Raw genomic sequence first — 23,990 nt, 5'->3', positions numbered from 1 at the left:
AGCTTCTGAGAGTTAATTTTACACAGTTACTGCAGCTCAGCTTCTGAGAGTTAATTTTACACAGTTACTGCAGCTCAGCTTCTGAGAGTTAATTTTACACAGTTACTGCAGCTCAGCTTCTGAGAGTTAATTTTACACAGTTACTGCAGCTCGGCTTCTGAGAGTTAATTTTACACAGTTACTGCAGCTCGCTTCTGAGAGTTAATTTTACACAGTTACTGCAGCTCGGCTTCTGAGAGTTAATTTTACACAGTTACTGCAGCTCGGCTTCTGAGAGTTAATTTTACACAGTTACTGCAGCTCGCTTCTGAGAGTTAATTTTACACAGTTACTGCAGCTCGGCTTCTGAGAGTTAATTTTACACAGTTACTGCAGCTCAGCTTCTGAGAGTTAATTTTACACAGTTACTGCAGCTCAGCTTCTGAGAGTTAATTTTACACAGTTACTGCAGCTCGCTTCTGAGAGTTAATTTTACACAGTTACTGCAGCTCGCTTCTGAGAGTTAATTTTACACAGTTACTGCAGCTCGGCTTCTGAGAGTTAATTTTACACAGTTACTGCAGCTCGGCTTCTGAGAGTTAATTTTACACAGTTACTGCAGCTCGCTTCTGAGAGTTAATTTTACACAGTTACTGCAGCTCGGCTTCTGAGAGTTAATTTTACACAGTTACTGCAGCTCGGCTTCTGAGAGTTAATTTTACACAGTTACTGCAGCTCGGCTTCTGAGAGTTAATTTTACACAGTTACTGCAGCTCGGCTTCTGAGAGTTAATTTTACACAGTTACTGCAGCTCGGCTTCTGAGAGTTAATTTTACACAGTTACTGCAGCTCGGCTTCTGAGAGTTAATTTTACACAGTTACTGCAGCTCAGCTTCTGAGAGTTAATTTTACACAGTTACTGCAGCTCGGCTTCTGAGAGTTAATTTTACACAGTTACTGCAGCTCAGCTTCTGAGAGTTAATTTTACACAGTTACTGCAGCTCGGCTTCTGAGAGTTAATTTTACACAGTTACTGCAGCTCGGCTTCTGAGAGTTAATTTTACACAGTTACTGCAGCTCGGCTTCTGAGAGTTAATTTTACACAGTTACTGCAGCTCGGCTTCTGAGAGTTAATTTTACACAGTTACTGCAGCTCGGCTTCTGAGAGTTAATTTTACACAGTTACTGCAGCTCAGCTTCTGAGAGTTAATTTTACACAGTTACTGCAGCTCGGCTTCTGAGAGTTAATTTTACACAGTTACTGCAGCTCGGCTTCTGAGAGTTAATTTTACACAGTTACTGCAGCTCGGCTTCTGAGAGTTAATTTTACACAGTTACTGCAGCTCGGCTTCTGAGAGTTAATTTTACACAGTTACTGCAGCTCAGCTTCTGAGAGTTAATTTTACACAGTTACTGCAGCTCAGCTTCTGAGAGTTAATTTTACACAGTTACTGCAGCTCAGCTTCTGAGAGTTAATTTTACACAGTTACTGCAGCTCAGCTTCTGAGAGTTAATTTTACACAGTTACTGCAGCTCAGCTTCTGAGAGTTAATTTTACACAGTTACTGCAGCTCAGCTTCTGAGAGTTAATTTTACACAGTTACTGCAGCTCAGCTTCTGAGAGTTAATTTTACACAGTTACTACAGCTCGGCTTCTGAGAGTTAATTTTACACAGTTACTGCAGCTCGGCTTCTGAGAGTTAATTTTACACAGTTACTGCAGCTCGGCTTCTGAGAGTTAATTTTACACAGTTACTGCAGCTCGGCTTCTGAGAGTTAATTTTACACAGTTACTGCAGCTCGGCTTCTGAGAGTTAATTTTACACAGTTACTGCAGCTCGGCTTCTGAGAGTTAATTTTACACAGTTACTGCAGCTCGGCTTCTGAGAGTTAATTTTACACAGTTACTGCAGCTCAGCTTCTGAGAGTTAATTTTACACAGTTACTGCAGCTCGGCTTCTGAGAGTTAATTTTACACAGTTACTGCAGCTCAGCTTCTGAGAGTTAATTTTACACAGTTACTGCAGCTCGGCTTCTGAGAGTTAATTTTACACAGTTACTGCAGCTCGGCTTCTGAGAGTTAATTTTACACAGTTACTGCAGCTCAGCTTCTGAGAGTTAATTTTACACAGTTACTGCAGCTCAGCTTCTGAGAGTTAATTTTACACAGTTACTGCAGCTCGGCTTCTGAGAGTTAATTTTACACAGTTACTGCAGCTCGGCTTCTGAGAGTTAATTTTACACAGTTACTGCAGCTCGGCTTCTGAGAGTTAATTTTACACAGTTACTGCAGCTCGGCTTCTGAGAGTTAATTTTACACAGTTACTGCAGCTCGGCTTCTGAGAGTTAATTTTACACAGTTACTGCAGCTCGGCTTCTGAGAGTTAATTTTACACAGTTACTGCAGCTCAGCTTCTGAGAGTTAATTTTACACAGTTACTGCAGCTCGGCTTCTGAGAGTTAATTTTACACAGTTACTGCAGCTCGGCTTCTGAGAGTTAATTTTACACAGTTACTGCAGCTCAGCTTCTGAGAGTTAATTTTACACAGTTACTGCAGCTCGCTTCTGAGAGTTAATTTTACACAGTTACTGCAGCTCGGCTTCTGAGAGTTAATTTTACACAGTTACTGCAGCTCGGCTTCTGAGAGTTAATTTTACACAGTTACTGCAGCTCAGCTTCTGAGAGTTAATTTTACACAGTTACTGCAGCTCAGCTTCTGAGAGTTAATTTTACACAGTTACTGCAGCTCAGCTTCTGAGAGTTAATTTTACACAGTTACTGCAGCTCAGCTTCTGAGAGTTAATTTTACACAGTTACTGCAGCTCAGCTTCTGAGAGTTAATTTTACACAGTTACTGCAGCTCAGCTTCTGAGAGTTAATTTTACACAGTTACTGCAGCTCGGCTTCTGAGAGTTAATTTTACACAGTTACTGCAGCTCAGCTTCTGAGAGTTAATTTTACACAGTTACTGCAGCTCGGCTTCTGAGAGTTTCCATGGCGATTAGTCTTTATGAGGTCTGATTGGGAGTCGGTCCAGTAAAGCTCACAGAAGCCGCCTGTAGTCTCCGCTCCCCCAGATCTGTGAGGGACCCACATCTGGAGGAAAAAAAGCCAGATCGAGGCTGCGAGCTGAGACCCCCCCCAGACCCCCCCAGAACCCCCACCCCCCGCATCACCCCCGGGAGGGAAGTCTACAGCCCTCGTTTCAGGAGTTAAATATAGAAACAGCCGCCGCTCCACAGCTAGCGATTAGCATTCCCCTGCAGCACCGTCAGCGGTCCTCAAACTGCTGGGTTTATTGTGCAGTTTGTTTCCTGTGAAGTCCCTGCAGCTCAGTGCAGGTTTGTGCTGGGAGACTCGTGCTTTCTCCTGAGGTTGACTCTGCTTGTGTTGCTGTTGTGCTGCTGCAGCCACCTTGTTCAGGGTGCTCTCTTTTAAAGGCTGCAGAGACCCAGCTCTGCCCAGCTCAGATGCAGGTTCTTGTAAGGTTACCTGGCGTCGCTGTGGGGCAGAATTAGCTCAGCCTGTGCGTGATTCCGTGTGTGGCCTCTGGAGGGCAGCAGAGGGCTCCATTGAATGGAAACGCCAGGGTCTGTGCTGCGCTCTCCAGGTGCACTGTTGCTGTCTCTCCAAAGTGTTTCCCGGTAGATTCTACTCTCTGCCTGATCCAGGATCAGTTTATCCAGCCCAAACCGCATCTCCCGCCTTCATGCGCGACCTCCCAGGCTGCCCTGGGACCAGCACTTGAGGTCAGGCTTGGTCATGTGACACCCTCACTTCCGCATCTAGTAACCTTCCCTCAACGTTGCCGCAGGGACGTTGCCGTGACGCCGCAGGGACGTTGCCGTGACGCCGCAGGGACGTTGCCGTGACGCCGCAGGGATGTTGCCGTGACGCCGCAGGGACGTTGCCGTGACGCTGCAGGGACGTTGCCGTGACGCCCCAGGAACACGGTGTTTTCGCCAGGCGAAGCTGAGGGCAGCAGGCAGGCCCGCTCACGCCCACCTGGGCCTTTCCCAGATTTGATTTATCACAGTTACACAAGAATGAGACACAGAGACACCAAACATGAAATCTAAATACAAAAGGAGGAAAATGGGAATATGGCTGTGACGGTGGGGGGGATTAGACTGGGGGCTGGGAAAGGGTTAACATGATGTAATAGTGTTGCTATGGAGCATGGAGTAAAAGATTTCACAAAAACACTGTCTTAAAAAATGGGGAGGTAGAGAGAGAGAGAGAGAGTGGGGGAGAGAGAGAGATTTAAAGAAGAAAGCCTGGAGCTGAAGCAGCTTCGGTGCTCCATGGGGGGGGGGGGTTCGCTGAGCGGGCGGCGCCACCGTTCACGTGCTTCTGCTGAGTGTGTGTGTGTGTGTGTGTGTGAGTGTGTGAGTGTGTGTGTGTGTGCGTGCGTGCGTGCGTGCGTGCGTGCGTGCGTGCGTGCGTGCGTGCGTGCGTGCGTGTGCGTGCGCGTGTGCATGCGTGCTTCTGCTGAGTGTGCGTGCGTGCGTGCGTGCGTGCGTGCGTGCGTGGGGTATGGGGGGGTATCACTCAAGCTGTGTGTTCCCGACCCCCTAAATATAAACGGGTGTCACTGCTGCCATTTTGGGGGGGAAAAAAAAACACCTTAAACACTTTATCCAAACTTTAATTCTCAGTAGCAGCAACAGAACAAAAGTTATTCAACACCCTTAAGTTTTGAACCTGAATTTTATTCAGTCCTGGAGTTAAACATGACCTGGACCATCCAAGAGACAAAAATATGCATATGGATGTGTGTGCGTATGTGTGTGTGTGTTTTTGTGAATGTGACATTAAGCTGTCAGAATGTACTCCAATTGTACTTTAATTAAATTAACAGATAGATGCCTTCTGGTGCTATTTATTAACAATGAAAAGTTTTTGAATCATTAGGAACCTCAATGAATATTTGTGACATGCATCAAATAGACAAAATGTGAAAATACACTGAAATGGGGTGGGGGGGGTGCAGGCTTCCAAACTATTCCACACGAACACAAACCACCCAGAGCTGAGAGAGATGTCCCAGCGAAGCAGGCAGGAGTCTCTAATCACTCCTTCAGATTTCAGCCCAAAACCATGAGCTACTCCTGCAGGAATGAGCCCATCTCCACAGCCCGCATTCACCCCCTCTACACACACTCTTATACGAGTGAGTTACAGGAAACAGCCTATAGCGGGGTTACACACATCGTGGACACACATTTTATGCAGTCCCACTGCAGTTAGCTCTCTGCCCAGCCGCACTGATAGAGCTAAGTAGCGCCACAGGGCTAGCTGAATCTCAACACGTTCTTTATCTCCTGGAGGGACGAGAGTCTGCGTTCATCTGGTTTATTTTGACAGGGATAAATGTTTGTGTTTATTGCAAAAGTAACATTGCATTTGACATTTTAACCAGGTCCGTCCCAGGTGCGTCCCAGGTGCGTCCCAGGTGTGTCCCAGGTGTGTCCCAGGTCCGTCCCAGGTGCGTCCCAGGTGCGTCCCAGGTCTGTCCCAGGTCTGTCCCAGGTGAGTGCATTTAGATCAGTGGCGACGTCACAGTGGGCTGGCATTCAGTGCCACAGTTATCCTGGCTTGGCTTAATGAACACTAAACATAAGCGCTAGCACAGGCTCTTCAACATGCTGTCCTCTTCCACAACTGTGCTCACATATGAATACGCCTGTGCTCACATAAATACGCATGAGCCAACTGCCACAGCCTGCCTGTGGGTCGGCCATGTTTGGAGAGCACGCCCAGATCCACTGAGGACACTGCAGTTTTGCGACGGGATCTTACACATTTAAAAAAAACAGGGTGATGAAAGTCAGTAATCTTATGATATTTTTTGTGTTGAAGACGGTTCCTTTTGTAACCTTGTCCTTATACAGGAAACCCTTCTTCATCGCTGTTATTTTCATAAGTTATGTTTCACACGGTTATACTGATAAACCTAGAAACCCCTATTACAGAGAGACTCCACCTAACTGAATGAAGTAATAGGTTTTTAGTTTTTTGGGGGGGTTCCAGAGGTCTGAGTCTCCTTTCAGTCTGAGGACAGATCGGGCTTTTAAAGACACGCTGCGTGTTTGGGTGGCGGGTCGGAATGTTCAGCAGGCTGCGGAGCTCCCCGGTTCTCAGAACACGTCCTGTGTGAGGGTTGGGTTAGGGGCTGGGGGGCAGAGGCCCGGGACGCGTCCTCAGAGAGTTCATTTAGAAACAGAGACAGGGCCGGCTTCAGCCCAACGGGGAGCGGCCACCTTCGAGGAACACTCACAAACCTGCGGCTTTTTCCTGTTTAACCCAGGAGCCGCTGTTTCACACACATGCTCAGTGCGTTCATACTGAAACCCGCGTCTGCAGCAGCCAATGGGAGTCTGCTGAGGAATCCAGCCCTGCACAGTCATGCATTGAAGTGTCTATTGATTTACATTCACGGAAAATGGAAACATAAACAGATTATAGAGCACTGGAATTCCTCCTGGAAATAGTTGTGGTGTTTTGATAGAAGCCTTTTAGCTGATGTCCTTTCTCTCTCTGTTTATTTTTCTTATCCCAGAGGTGTGGAAAGCGCAATCAAAATAAATAAATAGATAATAATTCTGTCTCACATAAAATAACTAACCGACTTCAAGTCAACAAAAATAAATAAATCACGACGTGGCTGACATCACTCTTTCCCTGTGCAGTTCCATAAAAAGACGAACACTGAGATGTTTGAGCTGAAGGAGAGATGGGCTCAGGCTGGTTTGGCTGTGAGAGGATGAGCCCGTTCTTCCACAGCCAGAACCCCGGGCATGCAGGCAGAGTTCAGACTCACTGGGCACCACACTTACCACAGCAATCCCATTACTGTACCAGCAGCTTTCACCAGGATGGCCAGCAGACTGACCGAACAGCCAGCAAAATGCTGTTTAGTTTTGATTAACTCACACCTGCTAACCGAACAGAGAAATGCGATGATTTATGATTAATGCAGCAGTTTGGAAAGCAGAGCTGTGCATTAGCTGCATTTTGCTGTTTCAGAAGTGGATGATTTGTAACCCTAATTTTGTGTTTTGGAGAAATTGTGTTATGGTTAATTTTGGCACAAACATTCAACGTTCCATGTGCGCGGTTTAAATGCACTGGTCTGTAAACCCATGATGTAATAAATTAGACTCAGACTGTCAGGGTGAGGTGCACTTCAGAGTGCTGATGGAACTTAACTCACACCTCAGATTTAAACTTCCGGGAGATGTGTGGTTGCAGAAAAAATTGATTTTGTAAAGTGCATTCAGATGAAAACCACTCCCCCCGCCACCCCTCTCATGTTTATAACCCAAACACTTTCACAACCTTTTATTTTCCCACATTCCAGAGTCGGGCGAGCTGAAGGTTTACTCTCAGCTCTGGGGTGCTGTGTACCATCAGTCTCCCAGCTGGGACATGGAGCAGACCCAAACAGGTGACCTCATGCAAATACATTACCCTGCACCCTTCAGGCTGCCCGGGACGTCCAGCGGAGGATGGGGGCAGAGGTACGCGAGTAAAAACATCCTGGGAAAGGACTGATCAGCGACGCAGTCCCAGATTGATAAACGGGCGAGTGAAGCGTTTTAGTGTGGGAGAGAGAGCGCTGGCAGGGCCGACCCGAGCGGTGCAGAAGCGTTTTAGTGTGGGAGAGAGAGCGCTGGCAGGGCCGACCCGAGCGGTGCAGAAGCGTTTTAGTGTGGGAGAGAGAGCGCTGGCAGGGCCGACCCGAGCGGTGCAGAAGCGTTTTAGTGTGGGAGAGAGAGCGCTGGCAGGGCCGACCCGAGCGGTGCAGAAGCGTTTTAGTGTGGGAGAGAGAGCGCTGGCAGGGCCGACCCGAGCGGTGCAGAAGCGTTTTAGTGTGGGAGAGAGAGCGCTGGCAGGGCGACCCGAGCGGTGCAGAAGCGTTTTAGTGTGGGAGAGAGAGCGCTGGCAGGGCCGACCCGAGCGGTGCAGAAGCGTTTTAGTGTGGGAGAGAGAGCGCTGGCAGGGCCGACCCGAGCGGTGCAGAAGCGTTTTAGTGTGGGAGAGAGAGCGCTGGCAGGGCCGACCCGAGCGGTGCAGAAGCGTTTTAGTGTGGGAGAGAGAGCGCTGGCAGGGCCGACCCGAGCGGTGCAGAAGCGTTTTAGTGTGGGAGAGAGAGCGCTGGCAGGGCCGACCCGAGCGGTGCAGAAGCGTTTTAGTGTGGGAGAGAGAGCGCTGGCAGGGCCGACCCGAGCGGTGCAGAAGCGTTTTAGTGAGGGAGAGAGAGCGCTGGCAGGGCCGACCCGAGCGGTGCAGAAGCGTTTTAGTGTGGGAGAGAGAGCGCTGGCAGGGCCGACCCGAGCGGTGCAGAAGCGTTTTAGTGTGGGAGAGAGAGCGCTGGCAGGGCCGACCCGAGCGGTGCAGAAGCGTTTTAGTGTGGGAGAGAGAGCGCTGGCAGGGCCGACCCGAGCGGTGCAGAAGCGTTTTAGTGTGGGAGAGAGAGCGCTGGCAGGGCCGACCCGAGCGGTGCAGAAGCGTTTTAGTGTGGGAGAGAGAGCGCTGGCAGGGCCGACCCGAGCGGTGCAGAAGCGTTTTAGTGAGGGAGAGAGAGCGCTGGCAGGGCCGACCCGAGCGGTGCAGAAGCGTTTAGTGTGGGAGAGAGAGCGCTGGCAGGGCGACCCGAGCGGTGCAGAAGCGTTTTAGTGTGGGAGAGAGAGCGCTGGCAGGGCCGACCCGAGCGGTGCAGAAGCGTTTTAGTGTGGGAGAGAGAGCGCTGGCAGGGCCGACCCGAGCGGTGCAGAAGCGTTTTAGTGTGGGAGAGAGAGCGCTGGCAGGGCCGACCCGAGCGGTGCAGAAGCGTTTTAGTGTGGGAGAGAGAGCGCTGGCAGGGCCGACCCGAGCGGTGCAGAAGCGTTTTAGTGTGGGAGAGAGAGCGCTGGCAGGGCCGACCCGAGCGGTGCAGAAGCGTTTTAGTGTGGGAGAGAGAGCGCTGGCAGGGCCGACCCGAGCGCTGCAGAAGCGTTTTAGTGTGGGAGAGAGAGCGCTGGCAGGGCCGACCCGAGCGGTGCAGAAGCGTTTTAGTGTGGGAGAGAGCGCTGGCAGGGCGACCCGAGCGGTGCAGAAGCGTTTTAGTGTGGGAGAGAGAGCGCTGGCAGGGCCGACCCGAGCGGTGCAGAAGCGTTTTAGTGTGGGAGAGAGAGCGCTGGCAGGGCCGACCCGAGCGGTGCAGAAGCGTTTTAGTGTGGGAGAGAGAGCGCTGGCAGGGCCGACCCGAGCGGTGCAGAAGCGTTTTAGTGTGGGAGAGAGAGCGCTGGCAGGGCCGACCCGAGCGCTCTTAATGGGGATTAGCGCTCTGTAAACATCCGCTGCAGAGACAGGGAGGTCCGCCGCTTTGAGGAGCCGTGTTCCCGCCACGGCGTCGGGTGGCGGCAGCTGCTGCCCCTGCCCTCGCTCTCTCGCGCCCGCCGAGTGCCTGCTCTCCTGCAGGCCGCCCGTGTGCCCTCGTCTCTCCGCTCGCGTGCCCTCGCTCTCCTCCGCTCGCCCGCCCGAGTGCCCTCGCTCTCCTCCGCTCGCCCGCCCGCGTGCCCTCGCTCTCCTCCGCCCGAGTGCCCTCGCTCTCCTCCGCTCGCCGCCGCGTGCCCTCGCTCTCCTCCGCCCGAGTGCCCCGTCTCCTCCGCTCTCCTCGCCGAGTGCCCTCGCTCTCCTCCGTCGTGCCGCCCGCGTGCCCTCGCTCTCTCCGCCCGCGTGCCCTCGCTCTCCTCCGTCGCCCGCCCGCCCGCGTGCCCTCGTCTCCTCGCTCGCCGCCACGCCCGACCGAGTGCCCTCGCTCTCCTCCGCCCGCCCGCCGAGTGCCTCGTCTCCTCCGCTCGCCCGCCCGCGTGCCCTGCGCTCTCCTCCGCTCGCCCGCCCGTGTGCCCTCGCTCTCCTCCGCTCGCCCGCCCGTGTGCCCCTCGCTCTCCTCCGCTCGCCCGCCCGCGTGCCCTCGCTCTCCTCCGCTCGCCGCCGCGTGCCTCAGCCTTCCTCCGCTCGCGCCGGTGTGCCCCTCGCTCTCCTCCGCTCGCCCGCCGTGTGCCCCTCGCTCTCCTCCGCTCGCCCGCCCGCGTGCCCTCGCTCTCCCCGCTCGCCGCCCGCGTGCCTCGCTTCCCGCTCGCCCGCCGTGTGCCCCCGCTGTCCTCCGCTCGCCCGCCGCGTGCCCCGCTCTCCGCCGCCGCCCGGCGGTGCCATCGCTCTCCTCCGCTCGCCCGCCCGAGTGCCCTCGCTCTCCTCCGCTCGCCCGCCCGTGTGCCCCTCGCTCTCCTCCGCTCGCGTGCCCTCGCTCTCCTCCGCTCGCTCGCCCGCGTGCCCTCGCTCTCCTCCGCTCGCCCGCCCGCATGCCCTCGCTCTCCTCCGCTCGCCCGCCCGCCCGCGTGCCCCTCGCTCTCCTCCGCTCGCCCTTGCTGTGTGACTCCTGGTGATGGCTGCGCGAGGTGGAAGTCCCCGGTCCCCGGTCCCCGGTCCCCGGTCCCCGGTCCCCGGTCCCCGGTCCCCGGTCCCCGGTCCCCGGTCCCCGAGTCCCCGGTCCCCGGTCCCCGGTCCCCGGTCCCCGGTCTGATGCGTTTCTGGGCGTGACGCGGCACGAGGGGATAAATCCGATCAGAAGAATGCTTTGATCTGCGCGCTGGCTGGCGCAGGCTGCTGAATGTGCAACACATAACGCTATAACTAACCCCAGCGCTAATGCTAACTCTGACCCTTTACAGTTAGCCGCTAATGCTAACTCTGACCCTTTACAGTTAGCCACTAATGCTAACTCTGACCCTTTACAGTTAGCCGCTAATGCTAACTCTGACCCTTTACAGTTAGCCACTAATGCTAACTCTGACCCCTTACAGTAAGCCGCTAATGCTAACTGTGACCCCTTACAGTAAGCCGCTAATGCTAACTCTGACCCCTTACAGGTAGCCGCTAATGCTAACTTTGACCCTTTACAGTTAGCCGCTAATGTTAACTCTGACCCTTTACAGTTAGCCGCTAATGCTAATTCTGACCATTTACAGTTAGCCGCTAATGCTAACTCTGACCATTTACAGTTAGCCACTAATGCTAATCTGAACCCTTTACAGTTAGCCGCTAATGCTAACTCTGACCCTTTACAGTTAGCCACTAATGCTAACTCTGACCCTTACAGTAAGCCGCTAATGCTAACTGTGACCCTTACAGTAAGCCGCTAATGCTAACTCTGACCCTTACAGGTAGCCGCTAATGCTAACTTTGACCCTTTACAGTTAGCCGCTAATGCTAACTCTGACCCTTTACAGTTAGCCGCTAATGCTAACTCTGACCCTTTACAGTTAGCCGCTAATGCTAACTCTGACCCCTTACAGTAAGCCGCTAATGCTAACTGTGACCCCTTACAGTAAGCCGCTAATGCTAACTGTGACCCCTTACAGTAAGCCGCTAATGCTAACTCTGACCCCTTACAGGTAGCCGCTAATGCCAACTTTGACCCTTTACAGTTAGCCGCTAATGTAACTCTGACCCTTACAGTTAGCCGCTAATGCTAATTCTGACCATTACAGTTAGCCGCTAATGCTAACTCTGACCATTTACAGTAGCCGCTAATGCTAACTCTGCCCTTACAGTAGCCGCTAATGTTAACTCTGACCCTTTACAGTTAGCCGCTAATGCTAATTCTGACCATTTACAGTTAGCCGCTAATGCTAACTCTGACCATTTACAGTTAGCCACTAATGCTAACTCTGACCCCTTACAGGTAGCCACTAATGCTAACTCTGACCCCTTACAGGTAGCCGCTAATGCTAACTCTGGCCCCTTACAGGTAGCTGAACGGCTGGTCTAACCTGGGCACCTGCAGTTCCTGACAGCCGCTCACACAGGCCAAACCCAGGTACGGGCCGCAGGTGTTCATACCTCGTCCATGTACAGACTTTGCGTTGTCATGATAACCCCAAACACATCGCTCCTGCAGCCAGGTGAGAGGAAACCGTCAGACCCCGACACCCCCCACCCCCCCCCACTGGCAATTAAAGTTAATTTCACAAGAGTCTACAAACAGACCCTGCGGATTGGTTACCCCCCCCCCCCCCCAAAGTGGCTGGGAGTGTGTCAGGTTTCACATGGAGGTCACAGGGTGGGGGTTCCCCTTGATCTTGGGGGGGGGGTAACAACAGAACTCCCTCTGAGTCCCTTGGAGCCATGCCCCCTGCGTGAGGTCAAAGGTCACTGAGTTTCTCGTTAGTGGTTTCCTAAATACGTCAAGCACAGGAAGTAAACACACTCACGGAACACAGAATCCCTGATCATTCCATTGATCCTGTTTGCCATATAGACACCTTTCATTATTTGGTAAAACTCCAAGACCACCAAACGGGAATTTTATCCCCACTTTTATCCCCAATAATTAGTTACATTTTTTCCATGATTGTAATTCCTGGGAGTATTTGTTTTGGTGGTCTGCCTCAGTGTTGGAAGCATCCTCTTCTGAAGGAGCCAGCGCTCTGCTGAGTCTGCTCTGTCCTTCTGACAGGGTGAAAACCCTGCGGACCCAAACCTTACCTCCCTGGGCATCACTCTGGGGCTGCAGGCTACCGTCAGCTTACTACACCCAACCGTGAGCCTCATAACAAACTCTGACAACCCGTTTGAGCTTTAGAACCCTGACTTTTAGAATCCCAGGCTTTAGAACCCTGACCTTTAGAATCCCGGGCTTTAGAACCCTGACTTTTAGAATCCCAGGCTTTAGAACCCTGACTTTTAGAATCCCGGGCTTTAGAACACTGAGTTTCTTTAGCAGTATCTCTTGCAGAGGTGCTGATGCCTGTGCACTGTGTCTGTGCTCCACAAATGAGAGGTCTGCATGCAGTCTGCTGGGAAACAGAGTTTCACACATGACCCTCCCCAGGGTCAAAGGTCACCAAGCAATTAGTGTGGCCTCCCACCACACTGTCAGACAAGGCGCGGTTTTATTGAACTAAATTAGAATAACATGACAGTGGACGACTGAGGGCAATTAAAACTAATGGGAAATAAAGGACATCACTGTGGAACATAGTTTTTGGGAAGAAATTAATGGATGGACACAGGCAAGTGTGACAAACACACATTATTTCACTTCCACAGATTATCTGCATTGACTTCAATCAAAGCTCTGCTGCAGAGAGAGCACTTACCACATCTGACAAGACAGATCACAGATCCAAATTAGGGTTTAGGATAAATGAAAATGTTTTTTTTCTCCACCAATCATAAATACAGTATGCTCTGATATTGATTTATATTGTTCAAACCTAAATAATCTCGTCATATCTTCATAAAAATAAGTCGCAGCAGCAATCATCCATTCTGCTACTGAATCACAGATTTTATATGGCTCCATATAAAACAGTGGCACACCACGCAGCAATGCACGCTGTGACAGTGGTTCAAAGCGGTTGCAGGTTTAACTCCCAGGTGTCATGGTACCATTGAGCAGGGTGCTTCACCTGAGTCACTTAAGTGAAATATCCAGGTGAATATTTGGCGGTACTTGGTATGGTGATTTTCACATTGCCATGGATGATAGTATCTGTTAATCAAATATTACACAAACACGAAGTGTTGATTAAATCACATTGGGTTCATGGACCAGGGTTTGCTGTGTTTGTGGTCATCAATACCGTCTCTCAAAAGTGCTGAAAGGAACCTGACATCTATTAAACTTACTTTTTCACACACCCCCCCCCCCCCTCGCAGGCAGCACAATAAATGAAGATTAAACCCAGGAGACTGCGTGTTGCAACCTGTGTCCAAGTCACAGCAAAACAAGGTGGTATGAAGATAAATCACGTGACAGCTTATGAGTCATAGAGATCCACAAAACGCAGAGATACATTAAAGACGCTGCGCTTCCCTGTACCGCTGAAGGCCACTGACGGAAAGGGAATCAGTGGAAGTCTTCAGCGGTGAAGCTCTCAGTATGTAAATGCGCGCATGTGTCCGGGAGGCTTGCGGTGGCGAAAGGGTTAAAACCTTCATTGGGTGGCAAAGGGGGCTGCTGCCGGCCGCAAATCTTTTTTGTGCCGTTCCCAAATTCTCCCGCGATTTCGCCTGCAGCTCTCGCACTCTCAGTACAAAAGAGCAAAAAAAAAAAAAAGCATGTTTCAAAACACATGCGCTCATTCTTTCTTACATCCAATCTGCTCTCCATTTGCCCCTTTCCCCAATAGAGAACTTCAGGAGGCAAAAGTCGTTAAGGAGTTAATATATTGAAATCTTTAAAACAAAACATTTCAGAACTTATCTATGATCAAAGTGTACGTTTTTAATTTATTAATGTGCAATCTTACTATGATTTACATAATTAATTGAATGAATTTAAGAATAACAAAATGCCATTGCGTGCTAACAGTTTGGGCTTAATCGTGTGGTAGTTCTTCACGCGCTCCGACAATTCATGAATGGGGAGAAGAAAAAAAGCAGCGTTTCCACAACAGTTTTTTATGTATTTAAACCAGAGAATTTGAGTCATTACGAGAACGCCAACTATGCTGATTTTTTGCCAGAGAGAACGACAACATTATGCAGAGCAAATAGTACTTTAAATAGAGTTAAATAGCGTTAATAAGCGGGTTTATTTCCCAGACCTTGTCACAAATAACCTATTTTGCTCGCAGAGTAAACGAGTCATGTTTTAAAAACACATTATTTGCAATGTCTAGGTTTGTTGAGAAAACACGTAAACTTCACTGGTAAATGTTGTGGCAGTACTTGTATTCAATGTTAGTCCGGCTTCCCAAGGTGGTTACTGGTGCGCATTTATTAAATCGAATTTTGCATTTACTCCGAAATATACCTTGCAGGATAGAATAGATCAGTATATTTGTTCAAGCTGTCACATTATACACGACTTACAAGCTAGCTCTCGTGATCATTATTTTTGTAAAAGACCGACGTTTTTCTTGAATGTCCATCTAAATATTCGCGTATTAACACTGCTGGGTCTAAAGTTGACAGTCTTCAACTTGCGCATACGTTTCTGCACTGACTTGCCGTTGTAACATATCTTGTAAATGCCTTACCATCTTTGTTTAAACGCAAATGCCTCGTTCCCTTCAAGACTAGAGTAATCGATCTTGGTTTCAGAATTTCCTGCTGTAATTTGCGGCTGTGCCTATTGATTGTATTCATTTCATTCGCTCACAGTCCTGACGCCGCTCTGTCTGAGGGGGAGTGGTTTCAAGGCGAAAAGAGCGAAATTCCTCTCTGATCTACCTTCTTGGGGGTCTGGGGGTGTTTTTTTATGAATGAACTGGAAGCCAATGGCAAATTAACCACTTTCTTTTTCAGAAAATGAGGATTTCCAAACGGTACTCAAGCCAAACATGTTAAACTTAGTTTTCCTCATTCAAGGGCATACTTTTAAACGTGCATTCATAGTATCAAATAAAAATATTATAAAGTCAGATTAATGTTTATTCAGAATTCGTTTTATATAGTTATCTGTGGAAAAAACAGCCAATAATATCATCTAACGAAGATAATTTTCCCCCTATTAATTTATTTTAAAGGTGATTTGCGTTATTCTTTTAAACCCACCATTTACAAAGTTGTAGCTGTTCATGAAAGTAATTAAATAGAACTCGCGTTTTAAATAAAACGCGTTTTCTGTGCAGTAGTTTTTGTGTTCAAGGTCGTAAACCCCCCACCCTCCCTCCTCCCCATCAAGCGCTTTCTGGTATTAAAAAAACATCTTTGGCGCTATTGTATTGAGCGGAGAGAGCCGGGGAGGACTCGCCATTCCTTGTCGAGCTCGCTCGGTCAGATCGTGGGAAAGGGGCTGCACGTAAAGCAGTTCGTTCTTTGTCACTGTTGTTCTTGTGTAATTGATCTCACTGCACGTCGATGGGCGGAATACTTCAAAGACGCGCGGCTGTTGGAGGTCGGTCTACAAGCACGCGCTTTCCGTCAGCTTTGCCTCGCTTGTGCCGCTGGACCCGAGGGAAAAAATAGTTTTCCCCTGGACTTTTTGTGTAAGCGGTTGTAAATGCAAATGATTGCTGTGCACTAGCCCGAAGAATAGAAGTCGACGCCGTAGTTCTAAGAGTTTTCGTTTTTCTGTTGCATCAAATTTACGGAAAGCAATTTCCGAAAGCCAAGTGCAAATTCGTCCAGTTATTTCTTTATTTATACCAGTGCGGAGAATATAAATGTTATGTGAAATAGATACTTTGAAAGCGGAAAATAAATTCTCATGTTTGTATCGCTTATGTTTAATAATTCTAAGTCAGTATTTCTACTTTTTCTTTAGCTGTTTTGTTAGAATAACAACACATTGCTCTTATATAATCTACAATTTACCAAGAGTAGGCTATATAAACAAATGTACCAAATGACTCCGTCCAAATACACACACGCTCGATAGAAGTTATATTTACTGTTTTGTATTTAGGCACTTAGCTGGCGTTCATATAGCCTACAGCGCGACTTGCGTAAGAGCGCATATTTGTTTGAACGCAATAATACAAAATACATAACTGTAGCATATTTTGGCTACTTTTTTTGGTTGCAAAATTAGACTAATTCCCAATATGAGTAGCCCTGCGTTGAAGGCTATTGAAACGAATCCCCTGTCTTTTAGGTGTAGATCACACCGCTGACTGCAATCCCGGAGAGGAGAGGGGTGTCCTTGAATGAATACGAACACATATTTATTTTACAGCCGCTTATGAAATGCGCGCGCTCTCAGTCTGTCTCTTTAAACTTTCTGGATCGCAGCCAGAGACATGAATGGCGCTGGACACGTGAGTTTGTCTCAATGTGCTCCGTCCTCTTAGTGCCGCAGAATTTCTCATGTTGTCTCTGGCGGCGGTCCAACCGCGTTTTTTTCCGTGGTGCCTCCTCCGTCCTGTATTTTTCACAACCCCCTCCTATGCTATCCACCCAGGGGAAAGGTGTTTTTAACGCCGTCCTCATTGAATCCGTGGACTGGTTTCGTGTGGGCTGCGGAGGTGTATTTAAATGCCCACTCTCTCTCTCTCTCTTTAAAACCAAAACATTTTACCCGTAAAGTCTTAAAGCCCCGCAGTTGCTATTGGTGAGGCACTGGCTCTTTTTTGTAACACGGTGGACAGTTGGTTCTTTTGGTGCACTTTACAAAATGTCTCGTGCCCATTTGTACCAATGAAACCAAAATTCCAATCGATCACTGGCTAATTTTATTACTAAAACCACCCCACCCCCTTCCAAAAAAGGAGCACGTGCTACTCCTGAAACACCACCAGGCTCACCTCCCTTTTTCCCCTTTTTTATTTTTTAATATCGCATAATTCGCGCTTATTAATATTATTAATTTCGTCATCGTTGTTACCATTATTTTTAGTTTCATTATTATCGTTTGAAATCGGTCCTTTCGTTACAAGAGAAGATCCCCCTCGCGCTCCGCTCCAGGACATCCGGTGTGCAGAATCAGACGGTGTTTTAGAGTTGGAAGGTGCAGGAGATTACAATTTGGTGCAAGCCACGATGAGCACGCGGGGAGAAGAAACCGGCGAACCATCAGGGTCCCAGGAAGAGCCAGGAACGACACCGACTGCAAAGAGAGGACCGGGCCGACCGAGGAAGCCGCAGCAAGTCAGTCTATGGTTTCTCTAAGTCCATATCATTTAATATAGATATGTAATTGTCATTGGCTTTCAGCTGCGTTTCGTGGATAGGGTTATCGTACGCGCGCTGGGCTCCGGCTCTTTCTAAGCTGGTTGGCCACTTCATTTAGCTATCTACCTGTTGAGGGACCGTCTGATGATCCTGAATGCACTGCCGGTGTATTTTAAATGTGCAAACTCGAATGCTGGTTGAGAACCACGATGTTCCTTTCAACCTATTAAAAAGCTGCCTAGAGGTGTTTATGTGACTGGACTGGGAGAATGCGACCCTAATGCTGCGCTTGTTACTATCAGCGCGATGTGTACTGTTGTCTTCTGTTGAGTTGTGCTCCTTCGGGAGAAGTGGATGTTTTGAACGCAGTTGGTGATTTGGCTAAAGATAGATTACAATGCGAGTGTGGCCTTTAAAAGCCTCGTTTGACACAGAAAAAACGTGCCGTCAGCTCGGTCAACAGCAGTTTTTTGCGGTGGTGTTTGGCTGCGCACACAGAAGCAACTCGGCACTTGTCAGCATGTCTTATACGCGTTTGAGCCATTCGGTAAAATCACGCTTCGTATTGTGTCTGCATCTTCCCCTGCCACTCCACAGTGTAGTGATGCGTTATGCCCCACACCTAAAGGCGCGGGCACAGCTCTGTTCTAATGTGCATTTCACTGTGCGTGTTGACGCCGGTTTACGCCAGTGTTTCTCACACTCGGTGCGGGGGAACCCTGTGTATTCTGGCTTTTGTTACAGGCAGTCTTTTGCACAATTAAGATTGTTGAACACATGTGTTAAGGTTCTTTCATAACTTGTTCCTTAAACCTAACACATTACACGTTTAGCTCGCTGTCATTTGCTTTGTCTTATAATTCTTCGTTTACCGAATGGTTAAGTAGCCGGGTACCCCCCGTTCCACCAGTTAGTTGCCTGTTGATTAATCTTAGTCTTTAATTTGACTGATTAAAATGTTTTCCCGTTTTTATGTAATCGTTTGCAATATCGCTCAAAAAGCACAATGTGAACATTTGACTTTTATTCTTCAAGGTATGCACTTCTATTTTAGACATGTGGTATAATTGTCAATAATTCCTCAAATCACGAGAAGCATTTCATTCAGAAAATTTTGCAGCTTTTTGCAATTGTGGTTGTCAGGAAAATCAGCATACACACGGGTCCCCAGGACCGAGTTTGAGAGCCCAGCTATTTACACGTATATATGTAGTGAGTACGCACTGGTCTGCGCGCGTGATACTGACTACACTAACACGCCTTGACCTTGTCGTGTGGGCATTGAAAAGTATCCATAGAATGATTTGATTCATACATCCTAGTGTGTGTGGGTGTGTGTGTATTTTGTGATTTATTTAATTTTATTGCGGGGGGGGAGGGGGTTGTATACACATGTTAGTAGTTTTAAGGGATATGATTCATTTTATGAAATGAGTCCTTTGTGAATCAGTTTTATTTTCAAATGAATATATTGGTCATTGTAAAAATATGTACACAAATCAATAAGGACCGTGTCGGTTTTTTACAAATAAATGTGAGTATATGTTCAAATATGTCCGGTTTACTTTCAAAGCAGTTTCCTTTTCATATTAAATGACAGCTAGGCTACCACAAACTGTCAGACACTTTAAAAACCCAAAAGACGAAAAATAAGCATTGTCTGAAATATTTTTCCATAATGTTTTCACTCTGCTTAAACTAGTCATCTAAAGGATCTGGGGAATGCACTGAATCACATTAAACAGAATTGGACAAAAGTGTTAGACTTCCTGAAGGGGAAAAAGGAAATGTAAAAATGTACGGCTGCACGTGCCCTGATTCCGGACATTGAGACGACAGGCTACTTTTAAAAAATAAACGACGGGACAGACCTTTCGCTTTCGATATGCGCGAAAAAACAATGCCATTCTAATAATAATAATAATAATAATAATAATAATGCAGTCATGCAAGAAATACAGGTTAAGCAAAAACATTTAAACGGGCTTTTTTTCATAAGAAGGACGTATTTTTTAAACTAATGCTGTCATTATTATTATTATTTAAATAAACCCATTAATGTCCCCTTCCATTTCACATATTAGCTTTGAGTATCATAAACCTTTTTTAGTTGTAATTGAGTTTTAAATGCGCTTAAACACGCGGGCCACGCGTAGCGACGCTCGTCCATCTCTTGCTTTTTGCACATAGAGCACAGAGAGGCAGGAGACCACCGGCCCGCAGGCTCACTGCTGAAAGGGGGTCTATTTTCAGGCCCAGGAGGGGAGGGGGGTCTGGGCCCTTGGTTTTGTTTCCTGTCCGTACCACTCGTGTTCACCTCCTCCCCCCCTCCCCCCGTCCTCAGGAGCCGACCGGAGAGCCTGTCCCGAAACGACCGAGGGGACGACCGAAGGGGAGCAAGAACAAGGGCCCGTCCAAAGCGGCACAGAAGGTGGGCACTGCTGTCAATCACCTGCACTGCTGTCAATCACCTGCACTGCTGTCAATCACCTGCACTGCTGTCAATCACCTCCACTGCTGTCAATCACCTCCACTGCTGTCAATCACCTGCACTGCTGTCAATCACCTGCACTGCTGTCAATCACCTCCACTGCTGTCAATCACCCCTACTGCTGTCAATCACCCCTACTGCTGTCAATCACCCCCACTGCTGTCAATCACCCCCACTGCTGTCAATTAACATCATCATCATCTCTCTGTACAAACACACACACACACACACACTTGTTAAATTAATGCACACTTTTTTGGGGTGTATGTACCTGTTAGTTTGAATTCCAGTCAACAGGACTATGTTATAGGTTGTGCTTTATGTCTGTGAATTACTCTAGGGGTTTGATGTCTGAGTCTTTGACCAGTGGCAGTAAGTTGGTTCTTAAATTTTTTGCAATAAGTGGTATCCTTTTGTTCAGGCTTGCCACCACCACAAGAATGTATTTACACGTGCGCTATTGACATGATATTATAAATTATATTAATCGTACTCCTGAGTTAACAGATTTATGGCACATTTCAAATATGGTGTAATTTATAATAAAGGAGCACTCTGTACTTAGTAAAATACACCTAATTGGTGGCAATCGTCTGTGTGTTGAAAGGTAGTAATTGAGGAAATAACAGCAGCCAGATTCCAAAAGGTATAATTTAAGGGCCAAAAATGCAGGATACAAAATGATGCCCCCCCCCCCCCCTTGACCTTTGACCTCTCTGTGGGTTTGGGACCCTTTATGCCTGAGCTACGATCAGAACTCGCACAAGTCTGTTGTGTTTATTTATCTTTTTTTTTTGGTAATGAATTTTTTAAAAGCCCCCCCGGCTCAGGAATGTTAACACCAGCAGGTCCTGTGTGAGCTGTGGGACGTCTGCTCCGTGTCCCAATCAGAAACCCCGCCTGGCTGCACTTACCTGGCGAGGGGGCGGGGCCTGATCTGTCTGCAGCCAGCTGTGTTTGGACTGGCCCCTCCCTCCTCTGTTCTGTGCAAACCTGGCAGCGGGGGAGACCCCTAACCTGAGCGCGTCTCCTCCTGGGGTGGATCGAGGTGACCATGTTCACAGATCCATTTTAAAGGCTATGCTTGGTGGAGTGGTGCGGTAGTCTGTGCAGGACTGAGATGTCGGTGTGTGTGTGGTGGAGTGGTGCGGTAGTCTGTGCAGGACTGAGATGTCGGTGTGTGTGTGGTGGAGCGGTGCGGTAGTCTGTGCAGGACTGAGATGTCGGTGTGTGTGTGGTGGAGCGGTGCGGTAGTCTGTGCAGGACTGAGATGTCGGTGTGTGTGGTGGAGCGGTGCGGTAGTCTGTGCAGGACTGAGATGTCGGTGTGTGTGTGGTGGAGTGGTGCGGTAGTCTGTGCAGGACTGAGATGTCGGTGTGTGTGTGGTGGAGTGGTGCGGTAGTCTGTGCAGGACTGAGATGTCGGTGTGTGTGTGGTGGAGTGGTGCGGTAGTCTGTGCAGGACTGAGATGTCGGTGTGTGTGTGGTGGAGTGGTGCGGTAGTCTGTGCAGGACTGAGATGTCGGTGTGTGTGTGGTGGAGCGGTGCGGCAGTCTGTGCAGGACTGAGATGTCGGTGTGTGTGGTGGAGTGGTGCGGTAGTCTGTGCAGGACTGAGATGTCGGTGTGTGTGGTGGAGTGGTGCGGTAGTCTGTGCAGGACTGAGATGTCGGTGTGTGTGTGGTGGAGTGGTGCGGTAGTCTGTGCAGGACTGAGATTTCGGTGTTGTGTGGTGGAGTGGTGCGGTAGTCTGTGCAGGACTGAGATGTCGGTGTGTGTGTGGTGGAGTGGTGCGGTAGTCTGTGCAGGACTGAGATGTCGGTGTGTGTGTGGTGGAGTGGTGCGGTAGTCTGTGCAGGACTGAGATGTCGGTGTGTGTGTGGTGGAGTGGTGCGGTAGTCTGTGCAGGACTGAGATGTCGGTGTGTGTGTGGTGGAGTGGTGCGGTAGTCTGTGCAGGACTGAGATGTCGGTGTGTGTGTGGTGGAGTGGTGCGGTAGTCTGTGCAGGACTGAGATGTCGGTGTGTGTGTGGTGGAGTGGTGCGGTAGTCTGTGCAGGACTGAGATGTCGGTGTGTGTGTGGTGGAGTGGTGCGGTAGTCTGTGCAGGACTGAGATGTCGGTGTGTGTGTGGTGGAGTGGTGCGGTAGTCTGTGCAGGACTGAGATGTCGGTGTGTGTGTGGTGGAGCGGTTTGTAGTTTATAATGCGCAAACATTTGATGTCTTACACATGCTGAGCTGGAGATGTTTCTAAGAAAAACGAATCAGTGAGCAGAAATGCATGCATTCCCCCTGTCTTAGCCAGCTATTACAGGACTTGTTTATGTATTCCATAATCACCCAGCGCAATCAATTCATCCAGTCATCCACTGCATAGCTTCGCCTGGCAGTGCATTAACTGTTTTCAGCTGAGCGTTGGTTTGGGGAACCTGATACAGTGACCTTTTGGGTCTGCTCCTTTTAAACCCTCCCTCTTAACGCTTGTGCAGAGGAGACCCAACACTGTCTGACATGCTGTGGCTTGCTGGTGTAGGCCTTGTGTCTCAACTCATGAGTGTGTGTGTGTGTGTGTGTGTGTGTGCGTGCAAGTGTGTGCAAATGTGTGTGTGCGTGAATGCGTGCATGTGTTTGAGAATGCATGCAAATGTGTGCTTGTGTGATTGTGTGCACATGTTTGAGTGCATGCGTGCGTGTATGTGTGTGTGCACGTGCTTGTGAGTGCATGAGTGGTTGTGTGCGTGTCTGTGAGCTCTTCAGTAGTGCTGAGAGGCTGCAGTGCAGTGTGCAGTTGGCAGTATTTGAGAGCTGGAGTCAGGCATGCAGTGTCTGATGATTAATTGAATGAGGGTGTTTTCTTACGCACCATTAAATCTGCTGATGTTAAAAAAAGTGCAGCAAAAAAACCGCCAGGTATAATCAGCAGTGACCAGCACTTCTGTTTATTTTGGCCAAATATCAGACCAAATGTCTAGAGATAATATGTGAAAAGTTCAGAGAGAATCTGTGATTGAATAGAGGTATGTCATATGTGCTGCCCTTAGAAATCTTTTTCTTATGGTCACATAAATGCCATTGAGAATGAAAGCTTACTCTGCTGTGAGGATGTAGAGAGGGTGTGTGTGCCAGCAGATCTGTCCCCGCCCACTAGAGCTGGCTGTCCTACACTGGAGAAAGGGTGGTAACCTAGTAACCCGAAACGGACAGATGAAATGGTGCTCAGGAATGACAGGCTCCTCAGACGAATTCATCCCTCAGCTGTCTGACTGATGCGAAGAATTCTGCTGCCGGCGCGTTCCGCAGGGCTGTGATACCTGAACACAGGGGTGTAATACCTGAGCACAGCGCTGTGATACCTGAACACAGGGGTGTGATACCTGAGCACAGAGCTGTGATACCTGAGCACAGGGGTGTAATACTTGAGCATAGGGGTGTGATACCTGAACACCTTTTCATACCTGAGCGTTTTCAGTGTGAGTGCTGCAGGCAGGGCCAGGGCTCCAGACCCTGATGGACCAGAGTGGGCCGGCTGTGATTTACAGGCTCCTGACGTTGAGTGACAGGTGGCCCTGAAGCCCTTGGCTATGAAGCCCTGGTGTGGATGTGAGCACAGAGGCTGGATGTGAGCGTGTGCGTGCGTGTGCGTGCGTGTGCGTGCGTGCGCGTGCGTGCGCGTGCGTCTGTGTGTTTGAGTAGGGCTGACTGGCTGAAGCAGCATGCATTATTGAAGGTGTGGTATGAGAGCGTGTGCGTGCGTGTGCGTGCGTGTGCGTGCGTGTGTTTGAGTAGGGTGACTGGCTGAAGCAGCATGCATTATTGAAGGTGTGGTATGAGAGCGTGTGCGTGCGTGTGCGTGCGTGTGCGTGCGTGTGCGTGCGTGTGTTTGAGTAGGGTGACTGGCTGAAGCAGCATG

General features: G+C 49.1%; 1 protein-coding gene and 1 long non-coding RNA gene across 2 annotated transcripts in view; both read left to right on the top strand.

Annotated features, from left to right (window-relative positions):
* Window positions 1-2,927: 2,927 nt before the first annotated feature.
* LOC135245602 (uncharacterized) lies at window positions 2,928-13,659 on the top strand. Its single transcript, XR_010327310.1, has 4 exons — window positions 2,928-5,513; window positions 7,345-7,504; window positions 11,779-11,847; window positions 12,487-13,659. It is a non-coding gene; the product is annotated as an uncharacterized LOC135245602 (long non-coding RNA).
* A 123-nt stretch (window positions 13,660-13,782) lies between these two features.
* The window catches only part of hmga2 (high mobility group AT-hook 2), a 32,239-nt gene continuing 22,031 nt past the window's right edge, over window positions 13,783-23,990 (top strand). The window contains exons 1-2 of the mRNA XM_064318731.1: window positions 13,783-17,567; window positions 19,936-20,022. Of these exons, the coding sequence (XP_064174801.1) occupies window positions 17,460-17,567; window positions 19,936-20,022 (195 nt within the window). The 5' untranslated portion in view covers window positions 13,783-17,459. The remainder of the gene's footprint in view (window positions 17,568-19,935; window positions 20,023-23,990) is intronic.

The sequence above is a fragment of the Anguilla rostrata genome, chromosome 19 (assembly GCF_018555375.3).
Source record: "Anguilla rostrata isolate EN2019 chromosome 19, ASM1855537v3, whole genome shotgun sequence".
Taxonomy (NCBI): domain Eukaryota; kingdom Metazoa; phylum Chordata; class Actinopteri; order Anguilliformes; family Anguillidae; genus Anguilla; species Anguilla rostrata.
This window is presented reverse-complemented; position numbering and strand designations above follow the sequence as displayed.